The following is a 24036-nucleotide window of genomic DNA, read 5'->3' as shown; positions in this document are numbered from 1 at the left end:
AGGGACTCAATGGCACTGACTCAGGAAGGGCTCCTGTGTCTGGAAACCATTCCTGGATGCACTGGGGTTACCCACATATTTTAGGCATATACTGAAAGCCCATAGCCAGTCACCCACCCAAGACAATGGAGATTTCACAAGGGAAAAAAAAAATCATGATTCCAAGCGAAGGGAGAAATCTTGGACATGGGGGCGGGGGAGAGTTCTATTGCTGGTGCTTTAGGTTTTATTTCTTTACAAACAAAAAAGCAGTTTTCTTCACATATCTAATAGTCCATCAAACCCCTGAAAAGCAAATGGGGATGGTGGAGAGGCAGGGAAAAAAGAAATGGGTGCTGATCCATGTAAACCCTGGGGGGTTATCAGGCCACAGGTGTATCTTGATGTGACTCTCCCTAGCACCTAAGGGCTAGGAGATATTCCCCCACCTAGATCCAGAGAAGCCTCTGGATCTTCAAAGGCCTTTGATTCCTTCATACTGATCTCCTGCGTATTTACCTTATGAGCTTTTCAAAAGCTTCCTTTTCTTTCCGCAAAGCAGTGAGATAGCGCTGTTCCTCCGTTGACCCTCCATATATAAGAAAGTAAACCCTGCAAGTTAAGACAGATCTCTTTTAGGTTGAAAACACATAATTTTTAATCCCTGGAAGGAAAAGCGTGAAATCAGCAACCCAGAGTGTTCAAATAATATTTGATGGAGAAGAAAAGGTTCCATTAATCACACTCTTGCTAAAATCAAGCAGCCTAAACCCCACCTGTTAAAGGTCTCATTACCACATGGGCTTTTTTTCCCTTTCTTCTTTCACCGAAAGGAGGAATGGAGTTTAGGTAAACACTGAAACATAACAAAGAGGGATAGAGTAATTCTTTCCTCATAACTATAAACAAATCAGAAAACACAATCTTAGCGGCTTCTCTTTTTTCAATTTTTTCTTTGCACCCCTGCCAAACAATCATTTAAAAAGTTGGAGAGCAGTTATAAAAGCCAGCTTAGGAAAGTTCATGTTAGTGAAAAGTAAACAAATGAAATCTATATGACCTTTATCTTCACAAGTAATTTCTCAGTTCCTTTTTATTCATGTCTTAACAGAACCAAGCCATTGCACATTTTATATAAACACATGGACACAGAGGACATATGGATTATATCAAGCGCCTCAAAAAATAATTTGACATATTCTTTTCTCTTAGAAAAGGCCAGCTTTCTATCTTGTTTGTTGCTAAGCTGAATGAAGCACCTTTTCTTCACCTTCCATCAGAGCTATTTTTCCTTTTTTTTTAAAAATATTTTTCCTCTTTAACCCTCGATTTTTCTTTTGACCTTCATCTTCCTAGATTGCATTTTTTAAAAGCGTGAACATGGAAAAGGCCACTGGCCAATGAGTCCAGAGACCCCCAGCTCTGCCACGAATATATCAAGTGGCCAAGGGCAAGTCATTCACCACCTCTGAGCCTCGGTTTCTCATTGTTGGACTAAGTGGTTGAACTCCAAAGCCCCTTCCATTTCTGGCATTTTGTTTCTAAGCATCACACAGTATTCTATTATCAGGCAACAGAGAACTTGGGTGCACATAAGCTATCTACAGTATTGATCAATGGTAAAGTATGAAAAATTTATCAGCCTATAATTATTTTACCAGCTTCGTCTAATCTCTTTATCCTGCATTATTTCTGACCCAACTCCTCCATTCATCTCTACTTGGAAGGGTTGCCTTCGTTAAACTGGCTAGAAAGGTTTCTTTTGGCTCTGATTTTGGTTCAGGCTGAGTTCAGGATATTAATTTTGCTGTTTATTTCCCTCGGATAATTGGAGAGCCAGAACACTATATTCTTTGGGAGGCACCATTTTCTCATCTGATATTTCTGTAGATTTCTCATCTGATAGTTCTTGAAACTCAAGAAAACTTGGTACAATAATTTCCCAAATACTTGTTTTATGTGGCTGTAACTTAGAGTCACTTCTTCAGATTTAAAAGAAAGACATTTTCGAATTATGAAATGATTTTGCTGAGTCATAATTACATGTACATTTGGGAGAAGTTAGGATATTGTAAATTTCCTAGGCTTATTCAGAGACGGCACCCTGTAGGCTACAACCGATGCATAAAGAATATGGCACCGAACAGCAGCAGAGAAGGTTAACAAGGGAGGCGTTCCCCCAGATCCCTGGTTACACTACAACATGCAACCTCATCCTCAAGCGCACTTCCCAGACTGACCGGAACCACCAGACGTTTCATAAACTCAGCCAACATCCCAACAAGGCAGCGTTAAAGATCAGAAAGCCCGTGGGCAGCTGGTCTGTCTGTACTAAACCCTACAGAACTGTGAAGCTGAGCCTGTAAGGTGAGACTTCACCTTCCCTACAACTTGCCTGAGAGGCTTCCCGGGCCGAGACGCCCTGTAAATTTCAAGCTGACGCACGAAGGTCAGCTCTGCATCATACAAGACCACGTATCTCGGCTCCACCTCGTGGAGCACGCGTGTCAGAGCGTAGGGATCACTGCAGCCTAGGAGCGGGTGGATGATGGTAAGGGGGTCTTTCAGAATCCCGTAGGCGGTATCGGAGGACAGGTTCACATCAGACTCCTCCTGCTTACTGTCTCCTGTGCAGCTCTCCGGGCTACTGGTCAGCTCTCTTGGGCTGCCCTCCTCAACACCTGCCTCCCCCTCTAGTTCTTCAGTTCTTCCCATCATCTGAGTTAAAGTCAACCTTGGTTTCTTCTTTCTGAGGGCCTTCTCTTTGGCAGGGGGCCTGTCTTTGTCTCGGAGGTCTTTGGGCCTCTTGTTGGATTTCACGATTCTCTTCGAGTCATCTTCCTTCCTTAATCTCATCCATACATCTTCGGCTTTGCTGTCCTTCTCAAAGGTTTTTCTGTACAGCCTCAACAAGAAGACCTCTGCTCCGACAGTGAGGTACTCTCGCAGCTGGGAACACGTCCTGTCATCACTTGCGCAAATGAGAACTTGTCCTAAAATTGAAAACAGCGTTATGGAGCTATTAGCTCACTTCCTGCCCTCCTCCCTCTGTGCCCCCTCCTCCTGTCCCCCACAGAGAAGACCCATCTCACCTCCTTGGTGCTAAAGATACTTTACAATTTGTTTAACAAGGGTTTCAGATGCTCATCACAGACATTCACCTCTCTGCCAGGATCACTTAAATCTTTTGGGTAAAGTTGAAGCCAGAAATATTTAGAGACTTATGAAAATATAGCTGTGGTATAACAGAGGTTTTAAAGGAGCTCTTTTTAATTAATAATTTTCCAGAGGATCTGGAAATACTAAAATAAATACCAAATGGATTACAAAGTCAAATGTTAAACAATAAATCATAAAAAAAAGATGACTCTTCTCCATCTCTCCATATGAGGATGCTTTTCCAGGCTTAAAAGCAATGAAGAAATCTCAGAGAAGATTGATATCTGTAAACTAAGACTGACTCAATACACTGGAGAATTAACTGTGCATTATAAAGGTAAAGAAAGACTGCTCTCAAGCCTTTTGAGATGGACTGTGTTCTGTCTACAGTATGTGTACCTCTCTAAATAAACCCATTTCTAATCTTAAAAAAAGAGCTAAAGACAAAATACAACTTTATACAACTATGATAAATGTTAGCATCTTCAATGTATAAAAAGCTGATACAAACTAAGAACACACCTTAAACCAGCAAAGGAAACTAACACAATTCACAAAGGAAGAAATGCATCTGAGAAAATACTGAGTTCCCTAAACATCAAAATTTCAAACTAGACAAGCATTTTTCTCCCATCAAATCAATAAAACTGTTATACATATGTGATACATGCAGATACACACAAATATATACAGCATCTTCAGTCAATGCTAGCTAGGTGAAAAAGAGACAAGGTCTTATACTTCCAAAAGAAATGACAACTGATAAAAAAAAGAAAAAACCTACATATCAATGTGGTAATATGTTTTGAGAACTTTGAAAATGTCAGTGTCATTTGTCTCATTAATTCTACATCCAGAATTAATCTACACTATAACTTCATAGTGTTATATCTATACTATAACTTTAACAATGTGAAACAGAAAATACACAGAAGAAAACCAGGAAGGAAATATGTCAGGGTTAACAGTGGCTGCGAGACATAATTTTTCCCCCTTTTCTTTTTTCTTTATACTTTTCACTTTGTCTAAGTGGATGTGTATGACTTAGGGTCATAAATCACAGCACCATATGTTCTGTGATAATATCATAGAATAATACTCACATAAGGACTCTGTGCTTGCCTTTACTGCTTTATAGGAGTCAAAGTCTCAACAGATATTCTTTAAAATTTAGTTTTATTTTTTATCTGGTTTTATTTTAAAAACTTAGCTCAGGTTCAGTCTATGGTGCTAATGTTTAAAGAGAGTAGCCCTAAAACTTAGAATTTCTTTAGGGCTAGGCTGATGTTACTCCACAGGCCAATTAACGCTTCTTTGAAAAGACTTGCAGACAACTTAAAACATAAGCCCATTAGCTTTCTCCTTGGGGATTCCAGACTTTAAGCTTTAAAGCCTAGTGAACATATATGTGGAGATCAGTTGCATCTTTTATTTTTTTAATTGAAGCCTAGTTGATTTATGATGTTAATTTCTGCTATACAGCAAACTGACTCAGGTATATACATACACACATTCTTCTTAATATTCTTTTCCAGTACAGTTTATCACAGGATATTGATTTGAGTTCCCTATGCTATATAGTAGGACCTTGTTGTTTATCCACTCTCTATATAATAGTTGATAAGCTATATCTTTAAATAGAAGTTTTCCCAAGAACTCAAGCAGTAAAACAACCTGCTTTCATGAATATACAATGACTGAACTTGGAGAAAACCATCCAATGAAAAGAAAGGAAGTTGTCATTAAGATTTTGGTGATGTGGCACTTAGTTTTCTTATTCTATAGACAAAATAATAGTGTTAAGTTATTTTTAAAGAGCTAATCATTTGCCAGATTTTGAAGGCCAATGTCATCATCTCCTTTTTTCCTACCTGGACCACCAAGGACTTCACTCTCCTTATTCTCTGCCTCAATTTCCTTCAAAACTTCTGTGAGTGCTGCCCACTTTGGGTTGCTTTCTAGGACCAGTTCCTTTTTTGTTTCTGTATAGAAATAAATGATAATCTCATTCTATGTGATAATGTTTATCCATAAATTATTCCAAAGCTTTGAAAACAAATAACACAGGCATCATTCTATAAGCCCATTCCTTTGAGCTTCCTTTATAACGGGGGGAGGAGGGGCAGGACTGTCAACTTAGGAGGTCTGGTTGAACATGTGCACATGTAACAGTACATCAAAAGAATCAACAAGCACCCATCAAAGTGCTTACAGTGCAGGTAGTAAAAAACAAACAAACAAACAAAAAACAAGCACCCACTATGCAGCCCAGGAAAGTAGACTTATGAGAGAATCCAGATTCTTGAGAAGGTCTCCTTATGGTCTAAATGAAGACACTTCAAACCCAGATTAACACAGGCTCCATAACGCCTTGACAGAAAGTCATATGCATGGTCACTAATAAGAGGTGATTACATGTCAGTTGTCAACTATGATGTTATATATAAACTGCTACACAAAATAATCAGTACAGAATAACAGGTTTTATTATTTCTAAAATCTCTATGATTTTCCTAATGCTGAACATGAGATATAAGCAGACAACAATAAAACTTTTATTTCTGTAAGTACTCAAATGTATTACTAATGTATTTAATTAAGTTTTGAAATAGATCTTTGCACTAGGCAGGACATAAGCATGGCAGCTCAGCTGGTAACGAGTCCACCTGCAATGCAGGAGACCATGGTTCTATTACTGGGTTGGGAAGATCTGCTAGAGAAGGGATAGGCTACCCACTCCAGTATTCTTGGACTTCCCTGGCGGCTCAGCTGGTAAAGAATCAGCCCACAAAGCGGGAGACCTGGGTTTGATCCCTGGGTTGGGAAGAAGCTCCCCTGGAGAAGGGAAAGGCTACTCACTCCAGCATTCTGGCCTGGAGAATTCCATGGACTGTACAGTCCATGGGGTGGCAAAGAGTTGGACATGACTGAGCGACTTTCACTTTCACTTTTATGTCTTAAAAAGCCAACAATATTCACTATATATTTACTATAATAGTTATAGATGAGTGTGAAATAAAATCCATTATTTGCCTCATTCTAGTACCTCTGTTTCCTAAAAGCTAAAAAGAAAATTCTTAAAGAGATAGGAATATCAGACCACCTGACCTGCCTCTTGAGAAATCTGTTATGCAGGTCAGGAAGCAACAATTAGAACCAGACATGGAACAATGGACTGGTTCCAAACAGGGAAAGGAGTACATCAAGGCTGTATATTGTCACCCTGTTTATTTAACTTATATGCAGAGCACATCATGAGAAACGCTGGACTGGAAGAAGCACAAGCTGGAATCAAAATTGCCAGGAGAAATATCAATAACCTTAGATATGCACATGACACCACCCTATGGCAGAAAATGAAGAGGAACTTTCATCAAGAGGAACTTGATGAAAGGGAAAGAGGAGAGTGAAAAAGTTGGCTTAAAGCTCAACATTCAGAAAACTAAGATCATGCATCCGGTCCCATCATTTCATGGCAAACAGATGGGGAAACAGTGGAAACAGTAACAGACTATATTTTCTTGGGCTTCAAAATCACTGCAGATGGTGATTGCAGCCATGAAATTAAAAGACGCTTGCTCCTTGGAAGAAAAGTTATGACCAACCTAGATAGCATATTAAAAAGCAGAGATATGACTTTGCCAACGAAGGTCCGTCTAGTCAAAGCTATAGTTTTTACAGTGGTCATGTATGGATGTTGAGAGTTGGACTATAAAGAAAGCTGAGCACCAAAGAATTGATGCTTTTGAACTGCGGTGCTGGAGAAGGCTCTTGAGAGTCCCTTGGACTGCAAGGAGATCCAACCAATCCATCCTAAAGGAAATCAGTCCTGAATATTCATTGGAAGGACTGATGCTGAAGCTCCAATACTCCGGCCACCTGATGTGAAGAACTGACTCATCTGAAAAGACCTTGATGCTGGGAAAGATTGAAGGTGGTAGGAGGGGATGACAGAGGATGAGATGGTTAGATGGCATCACCGACTCAATGGACATGAGTCTGAGTAAACTCCAGGAGTTGGTGATGGACAGGGAGGCCTGGCGTGCTGCAGTACATGGGGTCGCAAAGAGTTGGACACGACTTGGTGAACTGAACTGAAACGGGATGTTAAAATAGTCCACTAAGACCTTAAGTGCCCAAATAGTAATTTTACTGAAGTTAAAAAAAAAAAAATCAACCATTCTTATGTAGTAGTAAGAATACTTTTGATTGATACTTCGTGTTTGTTATTTGGAATCCCCTGGCAATGAATCCATTCCAAATATTTTTTAACACAGATCACATATGTTACATGTTAACAAATAATTAAATGCAGTCACATATTTTTCACACAGTTGAATGAGACTTAAAGTTATACTGTAACTTGATAAGCATTTCTACACCAAATACCCAAAAAAAAGACATGTTTGAAGACTTAATCATACAAGATACCTTGTTCTTCTTTAATCTCCAGGTTTTCAGGCAGTTTGCTTCTTTTACTCATTTTTGCCTCTGGAACATGATAAACCCTTGCTCGAGCATTTACAAACATTGAGGTGCTGGAGTCAAGAAAGAGCCAACCTAAGATAGAATGTTAAGGGGGAAAAAAAAGCCTTTAATTTATGGTTAACTTCAGAGCATCTCTGAAGGTCACATGACCTGTATATCAACCAGTCACCAGCTTGTTCATCTCCCAACCACACCTCCCTTGTTATGGTCTCTGTCACTGTTTGGCTAGACTGGTGGTTTTCAAAGTGCGGCCTACAGATCCCCGGGGGTCCCCAAGATGTTTTCAGGCGGATGGTCTGTGACCTCAAAACTACTCTCATACTAATACTATTACGGAATTTCCCCCACTGTGTTGACGTTTCTAATGATGGTGCAAAAGCATCGGTGGGTTATGCTGCTGGTGCCCAAGCACAGATGAAGGCAGTGGACCCAAAGTTCACTAGCAATCAATGTATTCTTCAACTCTGTGCATTTGTAGTTTATGACTCAAGAAAGTCCCTGGTGAAGCAATAAGAAATATTAACTTTATTAAATCTTGGCTCCAGGGGCCCCTGGGCCACACTTTAAAAATCACTGGTCTTGCCACACAGTGAGAAAGGTCACAGTAATGAGGCAAGAATGTGACTGGTAGAAAATCCAGTCGGTGGACAGCGGCATATGTATGCATATGTATGCTTCCCTACAAATCTCTTCTCATTCTCTGGCTAATGAAACTCCATATTCCCTTGCCGTTTCTTTGGGGAAATGAATTTTAAGTTCATAACAACTAAACTTTCAGAATACAACCTATTTCTAAGCTGGGGACTGCCTGTGATATATGGTCTTTTCTAGAAATAAAACTGCCTGGATGGATATGAATATTTATTAATATACAGAACAGAAGTTAAGTAGGTGGAAACATTAGCTATCAATAAAACCTACATCCCTGAGCTATGAACATAAAACATAATTTGACATCTTAGTACATCATGTAGTTGAATATATATAGCACTCCGCACACCTGACTCCCCAATAAAATCTAGTACTTCACTCAAATCAGTTCCTAGAATAATATTAGTACTTTTATCTCCCACCTGAATTCTGACCGAATGCCTTCTCTGTTGCTCTGAGAGATTCCAGAAGATTAAGAAATGTGATACAATCATACTGAGAGAGATACTGCAGCAGGGTTCGTAATATCTTCAAATCCTGAACCAAGGATTTAGTCTTGGCTCCAAGCTGGTGCCACAAAGGATCTAAGTAATGGCGAATTGTCTAAAACAAGAATAAAATACTGCTGTGAGATATTTAATATAGCTATTATTAATACAAATGATACTTGCAACAAACATTATCCCTTGCATACCTAAAAATGGTTAAAATGGTAAATTTTGTTATGTAAGCTTTACCACAATGGTTTTAAAAAATAAAAACAAAAGACATTATCTCCCAAGGAAGTGGACAGAAAATTTAAGTTCATAAGACTCAGAACATTCTAATTAGAATGTTTAATTTTTCAAATGTAAAGCAGAGTGTCATCACTACAATCTTTATGATCAGATACAGTCAATTCATAATTACCTGCATTTACATTATTAGGAGACAAAGGTCCTGATAAACATCAGATACTCAATTATTCACTTTTATGCAGAATCAAAGCAAGTAATTGAGATACATTTAATTTCTGCCAAGTCCTGTATGGACAGAGATGTGAGAGCCAGCTGGATGAGGAAGAAGACATAAACTAGGGAAAGTACATGGTATCAAATTAGTATCAGCAGACCATAGTTTGCTGCTATAAAAGATGTGTTTATTATTTTCTTTAAGTGTGATTCAAGGATGAGAAAATATTTGTTAACAACCAACTAAATCTGAATACTTTTTAAGACCCTAAAAAAACTGTCTAAAACACAGAACAGTTTTATGTATATACTATGTAGGTATCTATATATCCACAGCTGTATATATGCATGTCTCCTTCACAAGCTGATTCTATAACTAAAAGGGATAATGCAGCATGATGCAGAAGCAGTTTCACTACATGGCATCTTATCTAACACATTTAATACTGAACGGAAGTAATATTTAGAAGACCAAATAATCTACTGTCCAAACTGGAACTCTTGTGAAAATGAAATGACAGTATTAATAATTGCTCTAGGACAACAGGCAGACACTGTGACTGTCCTAGATAAACTGGGACATATAAGCCTTTTGTATATCATCTTTTGTTAAAAATCACCTACATGCCTCTTTTCTAAAACCATTAACAAAACTTAAATTTTCTAACAAACGCAAATTATGCTTTATTTTGTTTTAGTTACGAGATGAATACGTAAAACAATATTTGGACTTTTACTGGCCAGGGGATGATTTATAGAAATTTAGTGCGAAGCATATCTGGCTATATTTTGTTTTTCTAGGGACATATACAGAGGCTTCCCTGGTAGCTCAGTGGTAAAGAATCTGCCTGCAGTGCAGGAGACCTGGGTTTAATCCTTGGGTTGGAAGATTCCCTGGAGAGGAAATGGGAACCCACTGTAGTATTCTTGCCTAGGACATGGACATGGACAGAGAAGCCTGGCAGACTACACTCCATGGGTTCACAAGAGTCGGACACAACTTGGTGACTAAACCGTCACCACACAGATATATGTACCATTAGAAGAATGTGAGAGGTGTTTTTGGTATACTAGGCACTAAATTAAAATAAATTTTAAAAACAGAGGCACAAAACACATGGAATGGTTTTTATGCATCATTATTTCACAGTAAAAAGACTTTCTGGAAGAATCAGAAAAATAAGGACTTAAATTTTTCCCTTTTAAAAATCCCTATGCATTATTTTTAGTGACAAAGAGATTGATTCAGAGTTTGAAAGAAAAGAACTTGTTCTACAAAAATATGAAAAAAAAGCTGCCTGAAATTTTTTTAGTTTTTTCTAGACATACAATTTGATCTTAGACATTTATGTACCTGTATTAATATTAATCTATGATGAAAAAATTAGTTGAAATAAACATTCCTAGACTACAGTCTTACCATTTTCTCACTTCAGAATGTAATTTTAAGACAGGCAAGTTTCACATTCCTCAGTAATCAAAACTCATCCAAATTATTTTTATTCCAAATAAGATATCATAAATTATGAAGCTTCTTATGTACACTCTTCTACCTGTAGATATTCAAATGTTGTCATTTCAGAGCAAAAGGTGATTCGTTGTTCTCTTGGAGTGAAAGGTTAGTCGCTTAGTCTTGTCCGACTCTTTGCCACCCCATGGATTGTAGACTACCAGGCTCCTCCGTCCACGGGATTTTCCAGGCAATAGTACTGGAGTGGGTTGCCATTTCCTTCTCCAGAGGATCTTCCCAACCCAGGGATCGAACCTGGGTCTCTCACATTGTAGGCAGACACTTTACTGTCTGAGCCACCAGGAAAGTTCTCTTACATATGTTCTCTTACATGTACTTAAAAAAAAAGAGACAGTCACTGTATAACTGCAAAAATCAGAATTATGCTTAGATGCCAATCAATGTATTCGACTACAAATTACTTTCCGGTAAACCAAAGAAGATACACTTTAAATCACCTCCAACCTAATTTTAAAATGACAACAAATTCCTACTGAGAACATTATAAATATTAAAATAACTTGCATACTTAAAAATTACAACATCACAAACAGTGCTTAAAAAGGAAGAGAAATAGAGTACCTTGTCAAAAGGTTTTCCAATAGCATTTTCTAAAGATAAATCTTCAACTTCAAGTGACGGGTTATGGCATTTTAATTCCTTTAAACAGGCATTTAAAATGTCCAGAATAGCAGTTTGTATAGCAAGCATGGCAGGTGTCATAGAAACATGAATTTCTACGACTTCGGGTTTATGCAGTTCTAAAAACGAGTTTACTGCTACATGGAACCTAAAAAGACAAACATTTTTAAAATATTTTCGAGAGTTGTAAGAGCTCTGTTTCCGCTCTCAGTTTACTACTCTAGCAGCTTTCTGTAAATGGACTGAAGAAGATCAAACCAGTCAGTTCTAAAGGAAGTCAGTCCTGAATATTCATTGGAAGGACTAATGCTGAAGCTGAAAATCCAATACTTTGGACATCTGATGTGAAGAACTAACTCATTTGAAAAGACCCTAATGCTCGGAAAGATTAAGGGCAGAAGGGGAAGGAGCGGCAGAGAACGAGACAGTTAGATGGCATCATCGACTCAATAGACGTGGATTTGAGCAAACTCTGGGAAATAGTGAAGGACAGGGAAGCCTGGTGTGCTGCAGTCCATGGGGTCACAAAGAGTCAGACACGACTGAGCAGCCGAACAACAACAAATGTAATTAAGAAGCAAAATGGAAAGCCAGGCGACAGTGTTTTCAGGATTACTTTTAACCATATAAGTGAAAGCATTCCTCAAGGCAAGGGTCAGGGATTGAACCCAGGTCTTCTGTGCTGCAGGGAGATTCCTTACCATCTGAGCCACCAGGGAAGCCTTAACATACACACATACCCAGCCTTTTCTAGATTCTTTTCCCACATGGGTCATTAAAGAGCGCTGAGTAGAGTCCCCGTGTTATACAGTAGGTCCTCACTAGTCATCTATTTTAGACACAGTAATGTATGTCAACCCCACCTGCCAATTTACCCCACCCTCTTCCCCGCTGCTGATGGGTAGTTTTCAAAGTGCAAGTTAGAATCTTAGCCAGTAAATCTGTAGTTCACCTAATTCTGTTGTACACATGAGCCTCCGGATCCCTAGGGATTTCACTAAATGAACAAGAAAGTGGTGGCCTTGGGCTACCAGAAAAATAACTATCAAATCTCTCTTTCCTATTAAAAGAATCACAAATGTGGTGACCATTTATCTATACTTGGGTGCACTGTTATAAACCTGACTAGCATGTGTCAAGTGCAGTGACAGTAAATACTATATTAAAGTGTGAAATTAAAGTACAGCAGGTTCTCTTGCAGAAATTGGTCACATAATGCTGTTTACCTTGGCCACAGATACAGCTTCCTTACAAAAAGATTTCTCATCACTCTTTCCACGTGACAAAAGCCGGTGTCAAAGGCAACAGCGTTGTCTGTGAAGGCTTTAATAAAACCACGTTTGTTTTTCTGTCGAAAGAGGCGCAAGATGAATGCTTCTTGACAAGACTCGATTATTCTGTGAGCTCTATATACCAAGATGCCTGAGGGGGGAAAAATCATAATTTAGAGTGCACAAAAGACATGTCATTTTTATGCTTGCTTTCACTTATTCATCACAGTTTTCCTGAAAGCCTTATTTGAGCATAGGCAAGCTATTCTAGGCTGAGGATACAGCCACAAACAAAACACGAAAAGCTGTCCTGTGGCATTTACAGTAAGTAAGATATTTAGTTGTTATAAGGGATAAGTGCTGAGGGAAAAAACTGAATCAGAGGACGACAAGGAGTATGTATAAGAGGTGGTGGTTTGCAATTTTCTTACTTATTTGACCTTTTTAAAAAAAACTGTAGTTGACATACAATATTATAGTTACAGGTATATAACATAGTGATTCACAATTTTGAAAGGTTATACTCCATTTATAGCTATCATAGAATATTGGCTACATTGCCCATGTTGTACAATATATCCTTGTGGCTTACTTTATACCTAATAGTTGTATTTACTACCCCAATATTTCCCCTTCCTTCCCTCTCCCCTTGGTAACAATAATATGTTCTTTTTTTTTTTTTCACTGCACTTTGAGGCGTGTGGAACTTCTTTGACCAGGGGTGGAAACCATGACCCCTGCAGTGGAAGCACGGAGTCTTAACCACTAGACAGTCCACAAATTTGTTCTTTGTATCTCCAAGTTTGCTTCTTTTTTGGTCATATTCACTAGTTTGTTGTATTTTTTAGGATTTGCAATTTCAAGGGTACCCCACTGAGGTCTTAAGTGAGTAAAGGCTGGATAGAGATGAGAAGGGTGAGCCTTGTGACCAGGTGGGCCAAAAAAGTTCCAGTCCAAGGAAGGGTAAGAGTAAAGGCCCTGAGGTGGGGTGTGTCTGACCTGGTGGAGGAAAAATTTCTCAAAGTCAAGTGGGCCATTTGTTCTTTTATATGTGAATCAGATGTGAACTCTGCAAAACAGCTGCCTTTCAGAAGTCTGGGCAACATCTGCTTCACTTATTGTAAGAATTCAACTTTCAGAATCAGAGTATATTTTACTGAAAGATAAATTAGTCTATTTGAAATAAAAATCTTAAAAAAAAATGCTTAAACATCTGTTTTGTGGGGGTGGATGTGACAATGACACCTCTGAATTGCAAAAACAGGATATACACATGTTTCTTTAATTAGAAAAAGAGAGTTCTGGACCAGATGATTTCTCATGTGCATATATCATACACCCACGCCTCTGTGGTACAGTAGGATTAGTGGGAAATTAGAGAGACATGAAATGACAAGAGTGCACAGATGTCAATTATTCTATGACAATTCTCGCCTTTTAGACCTAAACCAAGCCAGGTACCATATATATCTGCTGTAAACTCACTGGCATGTTTTTTCTCCCATTCTCATCACTCCTGGGATCTGGAAAATGACAATACTAACCCATGACTTGTTCAATACACTTGTTCAATAGACTCAATTCAGATTCTACTATTTTGGTGTTTAAAATTTAGATTGAGGTAGATGGAGCTGAAATTTATTCTAGCCAAGCAAACTGCTTTTCAAAGACAGTAAAAACAAACAGTGCTAAGTAGAAATTTGTAGACAGAGGATTTTCAATAACACCAGTAAATGTTGTTGTTGTTTAGTTGCCCAGTCGTGTCTGACTCTTTTGAGACCCCATGGATTGGGATTTTCCAGATAAGAATACTGGAGTGGGTTGCCACTTCGTTTTTCCAGGGGAAGCCAACACCAGTATATGTGCCCAGCTAATCTACTACTCAGAAAATACTTAGTACCTAGCAGGTGGGTTTTTCCAAGTATGCTTCTGGGCCACAATTGTGGCCCTGGGCAAAACAGGACACGAAAGTTAGAAATAATAAAACAGACTTCTAAAGAAAAGGTGAATCTCAAGTTAAGAAAATGGTGTACTCCAAAAGGTTGTCATTCTTTTGGAAGCCAGAAGAAGGAGGGAGAAGAGAAGTATATTCTATCCCAGCCCTAAGCACTGGGCTTAGGTACTTTTACAGATTTTTATTTCATTTAATCCTCACAATAACTCTATGGGGTAGGTATTACTATAGAGACCAGGAAAGGGAAGCAACTTGACCATGGTCACCCTACAAGTAAATGGAGGCCAAAGGTTCCAAATCATGAGGGTCTGATAACACAGCTTCCTACTAGGGGACATCATCTGAGGACCATGCACCCCTATCCCTTAAAAAAGCACAAGTAAGTTAGGTTTCTGGGTACAATTCTAGGGCCACATTTTTGCATCTCATTTTGCTGCACTGTAATTACTTCTTCACACCTATCCCCTCCTGCTTGGGCACAAGATCATTACAAGAAGTAATCAGAGAGTGCTTACTATGTGCCATGCATAATGCAAAGAATTTCATATACCTGATGTCAGTTCACCCTCACAATAATCTTAAGAGAAAGGAGAGAAAACTGAGCCATACAGAAATGGAGAAGCTTGCCTAAGGTCACACAGCTGGCACCTGCTGACGGTGAGCTCAAACCCAGAGGCTGCCTAACTCAGGAGAGTACCCTGCCATCTCATCATCTTTGTCTTCAGCACTGATCTCATTCCTGCCACATAAGGGCAACTGCCAAGTGAAATCTTTACTAACATTGAATGTTAAAAATGACATACAGTCTGAATGATGATAAAGCTGAATTATAGCACTGTGTATGCACATCTAACATGGAACTTTTTCCTTTAAGTTTCCCAAGGAAAGTGTGTTCTGAGGTCTATTTAGAGATGTCAGAATATGCTTTAACAATGAAAGAATCCTCTTTCCCTATAAGTTTGAAAGTATAATCTGGGGAGATATTTTCACAGTTCTCCCACTACTGAGAAGTCATGTTGGCAGGGATGCCTAGGGTGGGTGCAGTGACGCTAAAAGCTAATGACAGGAACGAGTTAGGGCTGGTGCATTCAGGACTTCCCAGGGGGTTACATGCTCCTAGGACACTGGTCTGTAACAGCTGTGCTGAAAGCTTCTACAGGGGCTGGGAGAATGCAGGGGACAGACGATGATCCCATGGGTTGTAGCATTTGAAGGGATTAATTTCTGTGGCTCATTTACATTCTATTCAGCCAAGGAGCACTAACAGCTCCAACTTCATTATTAGCTGGGAATCAATCAGAAATGGGAATAGCATTTTAATTAGGAACCACCTATAAACTACACTTTGCATAGTCCTTCGATTCAGATTGCTCTCTGCCTAATCAGGTTGAGCTGTTACTGGGAGTCAAGAGTAATACCGACATCTAGTGGTCATTTCAATACTTTTTTCCATTTTATCAACTTAAGTAAAGCTAAATTTATAAGTAACCAGCAAGCAGTAAAATATTTTACAATGTATCAAGATTTCGGGCTATACAAAGCCTTTTTTTTTTTTTGCTATTATCTATTATTTATTACATACCATGTACTGTATTAAGCAATTATATTTATTTTACCTCATTTAGTCCTTATGATAACTTCACAAGGCACTATGTTCTCAACGAAAGCAATGAGACAACCTAGACTTGTGCAAATTAAGTGACTTGCTTGTAAGCAGTGGCGTTACCCTTCAAAGTCAAGTGAGTCTGACACTAACTGTACAGCCATGCCATGGCTTATAACTGATAAATATAAAAGTACAGCAAAACTTCCCATCAATCGAGTCACTATGAATCATATAAAACATTGGTTCAGGGCTTCCCTGGTGGCTCAGGGGTAAAGAACCTGCCTGCCAAGGAGAGACAATTTCAATCCCTGCTCCGGGAAGATCCCACATGTCATGGAGTAACTAAGCCAAGGCACCACAACTACTGAGCCTGTGTTCTACAGGCTGGGAGCCACAGCTGCAGAAGCCCGTGTGCCCCAGAGCCCGAGCTCCACAAGAGAAGACACCACAATGAGAATCAGCCCACACGCCACAGCTACAGGGGAGCCCCCGCTCAAAGCAACTGGAGAGAAGGCCACTCGGCAACGAAACCCAGCACAGCCAAAAACAAATCAAATTCCAAAGTATTACAAATGACATTTCCACTAAAAAAACATTCATTCATACATTTATGCATTAAATATTTCTTGAGGGTCTTCGAGGCTCAGGACAATGTGTTAGATAGAGTAGGAAGGACAATTATGAATTCCAGCACCAACAAAGATATCAAATAGGATATTAAAAAATCCCTTGACATGAAAGAAAACAGAAACACAACTTTCTAAAGTCTATGGGATGCAGTAAAAGCAGTTCTAAGAGGGAAGTTTAAAGTGATACAGGCCTACCTCAAAAAGCAAGAAACATCTCAAGTAAACAACCTAATTTTCCATTTAAAGGTATTAGAAAAAAACAAACATAGCCCAAAGTCAGAAGAAAGAAGAAAATAAAAATCTGAGTGGAAACAGAGACCAAAAAAATCAAACAAACAATAGAAAAGATCAATAAGACTAAAAGTTGTTTTTCTTTAAAAGACAAAATTGATTCTTTAGCAAGACTCCTCAAGACAAAAAAAAGGGGGAAGGGCCCAAAAAAAATTAGAAAGGAAAGAGGCAAACTTACAATTGATATCACAGAAATATAAACAGTCATAAGAGAATATACTAAGAGTTATATGCTTACAAATTGGACAACCTAGAAGAAATGGATAAACTCCCAGAAACATACAATCTTCAAAGATTGAATCAGAAAAAAATAAAATATCTAACTAGTAATAAAACTGTATCACTAATAAAAAAATTCCAACAAAGAAAAATCTAGGGCTAAGAATTCCACTCAACATTATAGGAAAAGTAAATACCTATGTTTCTCAAATTATCAAAAAACTCAGAGGATGGAACACCTCAAAACTCATTCTACAAGGTCAGCATTTTTCTGATACCAAAACCAGACAAAGACACTACAAAAAGAGAAAATATCCCTGATGAACACAGATGCAAAAATCCCAACAAAATATCAGCAAACTGAATTCAACAATAAATAAAAAGGATCACACATCATGACCAAGTGTGATTTATTCCAGGGATGCAAGGATGGTTCAATATTGAAACTTGACTTGTGACTACTGAAATATATATCCGATGGAACATTGCTTAGTCATAATAAAAAATGAAATTTTGCCATTTTCCACAACATGGATGGACCTGGAGGGTATTATGCTAAGGGAAGTAAGTCAGACAGAAAAAGACAAACACTGTATTTTTACTTTTATGTGGGGTCTAAAAAATAAAGCAAATGAACAAATGTAAAAAAACAGGAACAGACAACAAACTAGTGGTACCAGTAAGGAGAGGGATGGGGGAGAAGCAAAATACAAAAAGCAGATCAAGAGGTACAAACTACTAAGTATAAAAGAAACAAGTTAAAGATGTAATGTACAGCTCAGGGAATACAGTCAATCTTCATAATAAATTTGTATGGAGCATAATCTATAAAATATTGAGATACAATGGAAAAAAGACAACCTCTTTAACAAGTGGTGCTGGGAAAACTGGTCAACCACTTGTAAAAGAATGAAACTAGAACACTTTCTAACACCATACACAAAAATAAACTCAAAATGGATTAAAGATCTACATGTAAGACCAGAAACTATAAAACTCCTAGAGGAGAACATAGGCAAAACACTCTCTGACATAAATCACAGCAGGATCCTCTATGACCCACCTCCCAGAATTTTAGAAATAAAAGCAAAAATAAACAAATGGGACCTAATTAAACTTAAAAGTTTTTGCACAGCAAAGGAAACTATAAGCAAGGTGAAAAGACAGCCCTCAGAATGGGAGAAAATAATAGCAAATGAAGAAACAGACAAGGATTAATCTCAAAAATATACAAGCAACTCCTGAAGCTCAATTCCAGAAAAATAAATGACCCAATCAAAAAATGGGCCAAAGAACTAAACAGACATTTCTCCAAAGAAGACATACAGATGGCTAACAAACACATGAAAAGATGCTCAACATCACTCATTACCAGAGAAATGCAAATCAAAACCACAATGAGGTACCATTACACGCCAGTCAGGATGGCTGCCATCCAAAAGTCTACAAGCAATAAGTGCTGGAGAGGGTGTGGAGAAAAGGGAACCCTCTTACACTGTTGGTGGGAATGCAAACTAGTACAGCCGCTATGGAGAACAGTGTGGAGATTCCTTAAAAAACTGGAAATAGAACTGCCATATGACCCAGCAATCCCACTTCTGGGCATGCACACCGAGGAAACCAGATCTGAAAGAGACACGTGCACCCCAATGTTCATCGCAGCACTGTTTATAATAGCCAGGACATGGAAGCAACCTAGATGCCCATCAGCAGACGAATGGTTAAGGAAGCTGTGGTATATACACACCATGGAATATTACTCAGCCATTAAAAAGAATTCATTTGAATCAGTTCTAATGAGATGGATGAAACTGGAGCCCATTATACAGAGTGAAGTAAGCCAGAAAGATAAAGAACATTACAGCATACTAACACATATATATGTAATTTAGAAAGATGGTAATGATACCCTATATGCAAAACAGAAAAAGAGACACAGATGTACAGAACAGACTTTTGGACTCTGTGGGAGAAGGCGAGGGTGGGATGTTTCGAAAGAACATCATCGAAACATGTATATTATCTAGGGTGAAACAGATCACCAGCCCAGGTTGGATGCATGAGACAAGTGCTCGGGCCTGGTGCACTGGGAAAACCCAGGGGGAGTGGGTAGAGAGGGAGGTGGGAAGGGGGATCGGGATGGGGAATACATGTAAATCCATGGCTGATTCATATCAATGTATGACAAAACCCACTACAATATTGTAAAGTAATTAGCCTCCAACTAATAAAAATAAATGAAAAAAAAATATTGAATTAACTGTGTTATACACCCAAAACCAATGTAACACTGTAAGCGAATGAAAATTTCAAATCATAGTTTTAAAAAAAATACTCTTTAAAGAAAACCAAAATACTTTCGGGGATATACAAAGAATATTTATAAACATTCAAATCTGATTAGCTTCTAAAAGCAACCGCCAGTCAATTAGTAAGCACTGACTGAATATGAGCTTAAAAAACACAGAAATGTCAATCTTACATTTAGTTTCTTATTCAGGCCATAAATATTTACTGAGCATCCAAAATGTGTCAGGTATTGTGTTAACACCTGGAAGCAAAATGCTGAGCAAAAAAACATCCAATGCTGTTTTCAACAAGGTTCTAGTTTAGAGTTTAGCAGAGGGAACAGACATACATGGAAAAAAAAGAAACATATGCAAATAAACAATAAGGCTTCAAATTCTCACCGGTAATTAAATCTGAAGGTATTCTATCAGTCAGGAAATCAACCACAAGTATTCGGCTTGTTGCAAATATCACACCGCCTTGTGTGTATACTTCATAGCGATTGCTACTTGTGATTTCATTTGTTACTCGCCGAGGGAGATGTTCAACTCCTTCTATCTTCAGCTGATTGATAAAATACTCCTAAATCAAATTAAACTGGATTAGCAGACTATTTAATACAGGGCAGTTTTTAATAGGTTGCAAGTGTTGTATTTAAAGAGCTTCCCTGAAGGCTCAGAGGTAAAGAGTCCTGCCGCAACTCAGGAGACCTGGGTTCCATCCCTGGGTAGGGAATGGCCCCTGGAGAAGGAAATGGCAACCCACTTCAGTATTCTTGCCTGGAGAATCCCAGGGACAGAGGAGCCTGGGGGGCTATAGTCCATGGGGTTGGACAGAGTCGAACACGACTGAGCACGGCACGGCAAAGCAGCAGTATTTGTACTTAAAATGACATGCGGCCTTTTTCAGAGATTATGAACTGTATCATGAACATACAAATTAAATTACTACTTAACACCAATCAATCGACATTTACTTAGGGTTTTGTTTTTGTTTTGGGGTTTCCACTAAAGACTCATTGCACTTGAGATGTTATTAGCAGTTTAACAACAAAAAGACTTTAAAATCCTGGGCTAAAGACTGCTACCTAGAAAATACTGCCTGCCACAGGTGGCTTTGCAGTCACGTGTACCGTGTGAGAGGATAACAAGGGAATCCTTTCCCCAGGTGGTGTTTTAGACTATTAGTTCTGTCCCGGTGCCCCCTAGAGGGGATTTCAGCATGTCAGTGGGGGTCCTTCACATCTTCAGTTCCGTGCCAGGGGGGCGTGACAGGGGGGTGCCTGTCATGCTAAGTCCCAGTCGAGCACAAGGGATACCCAGATGAATCAGCCTGGTCCCCAGCTCTTAGGAGTTTATGGTCACTCTTCTCAGCTGGCATTTTCCTTGAGGCCACCTGCTCTAGATATCTAGGGGCTCATCAGACTTGTCAACCAGGCTGTGACACCTGTCACTATCCCACAACACAGGTGTATCCTATTTTCCTCAGTGTCCTCCACTCTCCCCAACCCAGGTACCCTTTCCCAATAACCTCAGCTTCCAGCTCCCTTCCCTTCGGACCCTGTGCCCCGCGTCCCTTAAGCCTGGGTGAGTTCCCGTCCCTGCTGAGTTCTCCCCAGCCTCAGCGTCTCCTAAGTCCTCGTTGTGACTCCATCCCCATCACTGTTCCCTTCTAGGGACCTCACTGCTCTTGCTCCAGCAAGTCCCTTAATATCCAACTTGAGGACTGCCTCGTTATTCCCACCCATATGCTCCTCCAAGTATCTCCCCACCCTCTCCAGAGACCTCCGATCCTTCTCCCCATCTCCATCCTCCTCAAACGAACTCCCCTAACTGCTCTCAGAGACCCTCCAACACTCAGCGTCCTCGCACCTGTGTCACGGTCCCGCATCTTCCCTGGGGACCCTGCCGCCCTCTCAGGGTCCTGGCACCTACGTCAGCATCCTGCGACCACCTCGGGACCTCTCCCACCTTTTCAGCGTTTCCGCACCCGCGCCAGGGGCCTGCATCTACCTCAAGGACCCTTACTCCACGCCCTCCCGCCAGCGTCAGGGCCCCGCATGGCCCTTGGCCTCCGCGCGAGGCCTGCGTCCGCTCAGGAGACCCCCCCCACCCCGGGGTGCCCTCGCCCCCCGCGCCAGCGGCCGGCCGCACCTCCTCGGCCGGCTGCGTGTTGAGCACCAGCACGAGGCACGCCGGGTGGCAGTGCAGCCGGAGGAAGTGATAGAGGAGCCGGTCCGCGCCGAGCCCGCGGGCGCACACTACCAGTCCGTCGGCGTCCAACAGTTCCAACACCAGCTGCCGCTCGTATTCCAAGAGCGGCGCCATAGCCGTCGCTCGAGCCGGAGAGCCCGGCTCCATGGGCGCCCTTCCGGGGCCGCGGCCGAACGTAGCCGAAGGGGGCCGAGTCTGAGACGAGAGTGGGCGAACCAGGCCGAAGAGAGCCGAGTGTAGCCGAAGGGGGCCGACTCCGAGACGAAAGCCGCCGAACGTAGCCGAAGAGAGCCGAGCCCGACAGGACGAGAGCTGGCCGAATGGAGCCGAAGAGGAACCTAGAGGAATCGAAGATTCGTGGAGTCGCGGGGAGGTGCTATCGCTTTCAACAGGTGTCTGCTGCGGGCTTCAGGTTTCACCTTGTCTGTAGTTTAGATCTGAGAGTCAGGCGGCCTAGACCCACCAGAGCACAAGCTACCACAAAGCGAGAGAGGAGATGTAAACCCAAGGAATTGAGCTCCCTGACATTGTCCATTGAAAAAGTTAACAGTCTAAGGATTGCGCTTAGAATGGGTAGCACCTGCTACCCAGGGTGAGGTTTGCTCCTTTCTTTTGCAACGGGCCCCTCTTAAAATTTTTTTTTTGAATAAGCAGAATAGTTTGTTAATCTCAGACTCTTGCTTTCTCGAAAGGTCTTGACTATAATTGCCGCTGCTGCTAAGTCGCTTCAGTCGTGTCCGACTCTGTGCGACCCTATGGACTATAGCTTGCCAGGCTCCTCTGTCCATGGGATTCTCCAGGTAAGAATACTGGAGTGGGTTGCCATGCCCTCCTCCAGGTGATCTTCCCCACCCAGGGATTGAACCCGCCTCTCTTACGTCTCCTGTATTGGCAGGTGGGTTCTTAGCTCTGTAAAAAGTCCCAACCAGGTGTACCCGGGGCAGCCTGGTCTAGTCTTCCACTAGGGGGACACCTAGGTATTTGTTCTGTAGGTAGAAATGCCTATTATCTAATTAGAGGAATTCTTCTGTGTGTACGCACCTTTCCCCCAAGCTTCATTATTAGAAAGTAAAAAATACTGTATAAGTAAGCAAAAATAAAAATCATTTGTAATTCTGTTACCAGAAATTACTACTGTAACATCATCTACGCTTTTAGTTTTTGTCTTTTTTTTTTTTTTTTTTTTTGGTATTTAAATTTTCACAACACAGAATTATTTTACTGATATCATGAGTAACCCTGATTTAAATCAAGGGTTTGTTGTTCTCATTTGATAAATCTGTGAACGTGGTATTTAATATTCTTCTACAGAATTCTTTTTCGTGACAGTTTTATTGAGGTAATTGTACAGTCACATTCAGTTGTAAGAAATGCTGTTGCTGTTTAGTTGCTAAGTTGTATCCAACTTTTTTGCGACCCCGTGGACTATAGCCTGCCAGGCTCCTCTGTTTGTGGGATTTCCCAGGCAAGAATACTGCAGTAGGTTGCTATTCCCTCCTCCAGGGGATCGTCCCAGCCCAGGGATTGAACCTGTGTCTCCTGCGTTGGCAGCCAGATTCTTCACCACTGAGGCACCAGGGAAGCCCCGCAAATTTTCTTATGTATATATGGCTGATGAGATTTCTGCAATGCAAATGTACCATACTCATTTACCTAATTCCTTATTAGTGGACATTGAGTCTGTTTCCACTCCCCCCTGAGATATTGTAAATAATATTTTATTGAGCATCTTCAAACATAAATTCAACCATGCCCCTAAGATGCACCTTAGAAGTGGGTACTTACTAGGATAAAGAGAACAAACAAATAAAAGGTTTTACATTACATCCATGGTGCCACATCACCTTCTAGAAAGCCTGTACCAATTTATATCAACATCAGCAGTTTACAGGGCTTCCCTGATGGCTCAGTGGTAAACAATCTGCTTGCCAGTGCAGGAGATGTGGTTTAATCTCTGGGTCCAGAAGATCCCCTGAAGGAGAGCATGGCAACCCACTCCAGTATTCTTGCCTGGAGAATCCTGTGGACAGAGGAGCCTGGTGGGCTACAATCTGTGATGTGGCAAAAGAGTTGGGTGCAACTGATCACACAGCAAGAGGATCTGTTTCTCTACATTTTACTGCTTAGTCTAGTATTTTACGTACATTTTGTCAAGATTTAAACAGTATAAGTTATTTCCTAAATG

General features: G+C 40.3%; 1 protein-coding gene across 2 annotated transcripts in view; it reads right to left on the bottom strand.

Annotated features, from left to right (window-relative positions):
- Positions 1 to 22015, bottom strand: part of ERCC4 (ERCC excision repair 4, endonuclease catalytic subunit) — a 37125-nt gene extending 15110 nt beyond the window's left edge. The window contains exons 1-9 of one of the 2 annotated variants that reach the window (XM_070460838.1): positions 21792 to 22015; positions 20040 to 20220; positions 12606 to 12801; positions 11320 to 11527; positions 8700 to 8880; positions 7570 to 7698; positions 5010 to 5120; positions 2375 to 2972; positions 499 to 591 (exon numbers count right to left, since the gene is read on the bottom strand). In XM_070460838.1, coding sequence (XP_070316939.1) covers positions 499 to 591; positions 2375 to 2972; positions 5010 to 5120; positions 7570 to 7698; positions 8700 to 8880; positions 11320 to 11527; positions 12606 to 12801; positions 20040 to 20220; positions 21792 to 21998 — 1904 coding nt within the window. In that variant the 5' untranslated portion in view covers positions 21999 to 22015. The remainder of the gene's footprint in view (positions 1 to 498; positions 592 to 2374; positions 2973 to 5009; positions 5121 to 7569; positions 7699 to 8699; positions 8881 to 11319; positions 11528 to 12605; positions 12802 to 20039; positions 20221 to 21791) is intronic. The other variant, XM_070460839.1, reaches the window with a different exon arrangement.
- Between the last annotated feature and the right edge of the window lie 2021 nt (positions 22016 to 24036).

Source organism: Odocoileus virginianus, chromosome 33, assembly GCF_023699985.2.
Source record: "Odocoileus virginianus isolate 20LAN1187 ecotype Illinois chromosome 33, Ovbor_1.2, whole genome shotgun sequence".
NCBI classification, from domain to species: domain Eukaryota; kingdom Metazoa; phylum Chordata; class Mammalia; order Artiodactyla; family Cervidae; genus Odocoileus; species Odocoileus virginianus.
This window is presented reverse-complemented; position numbering and strand designations above follow the sequence as displayed.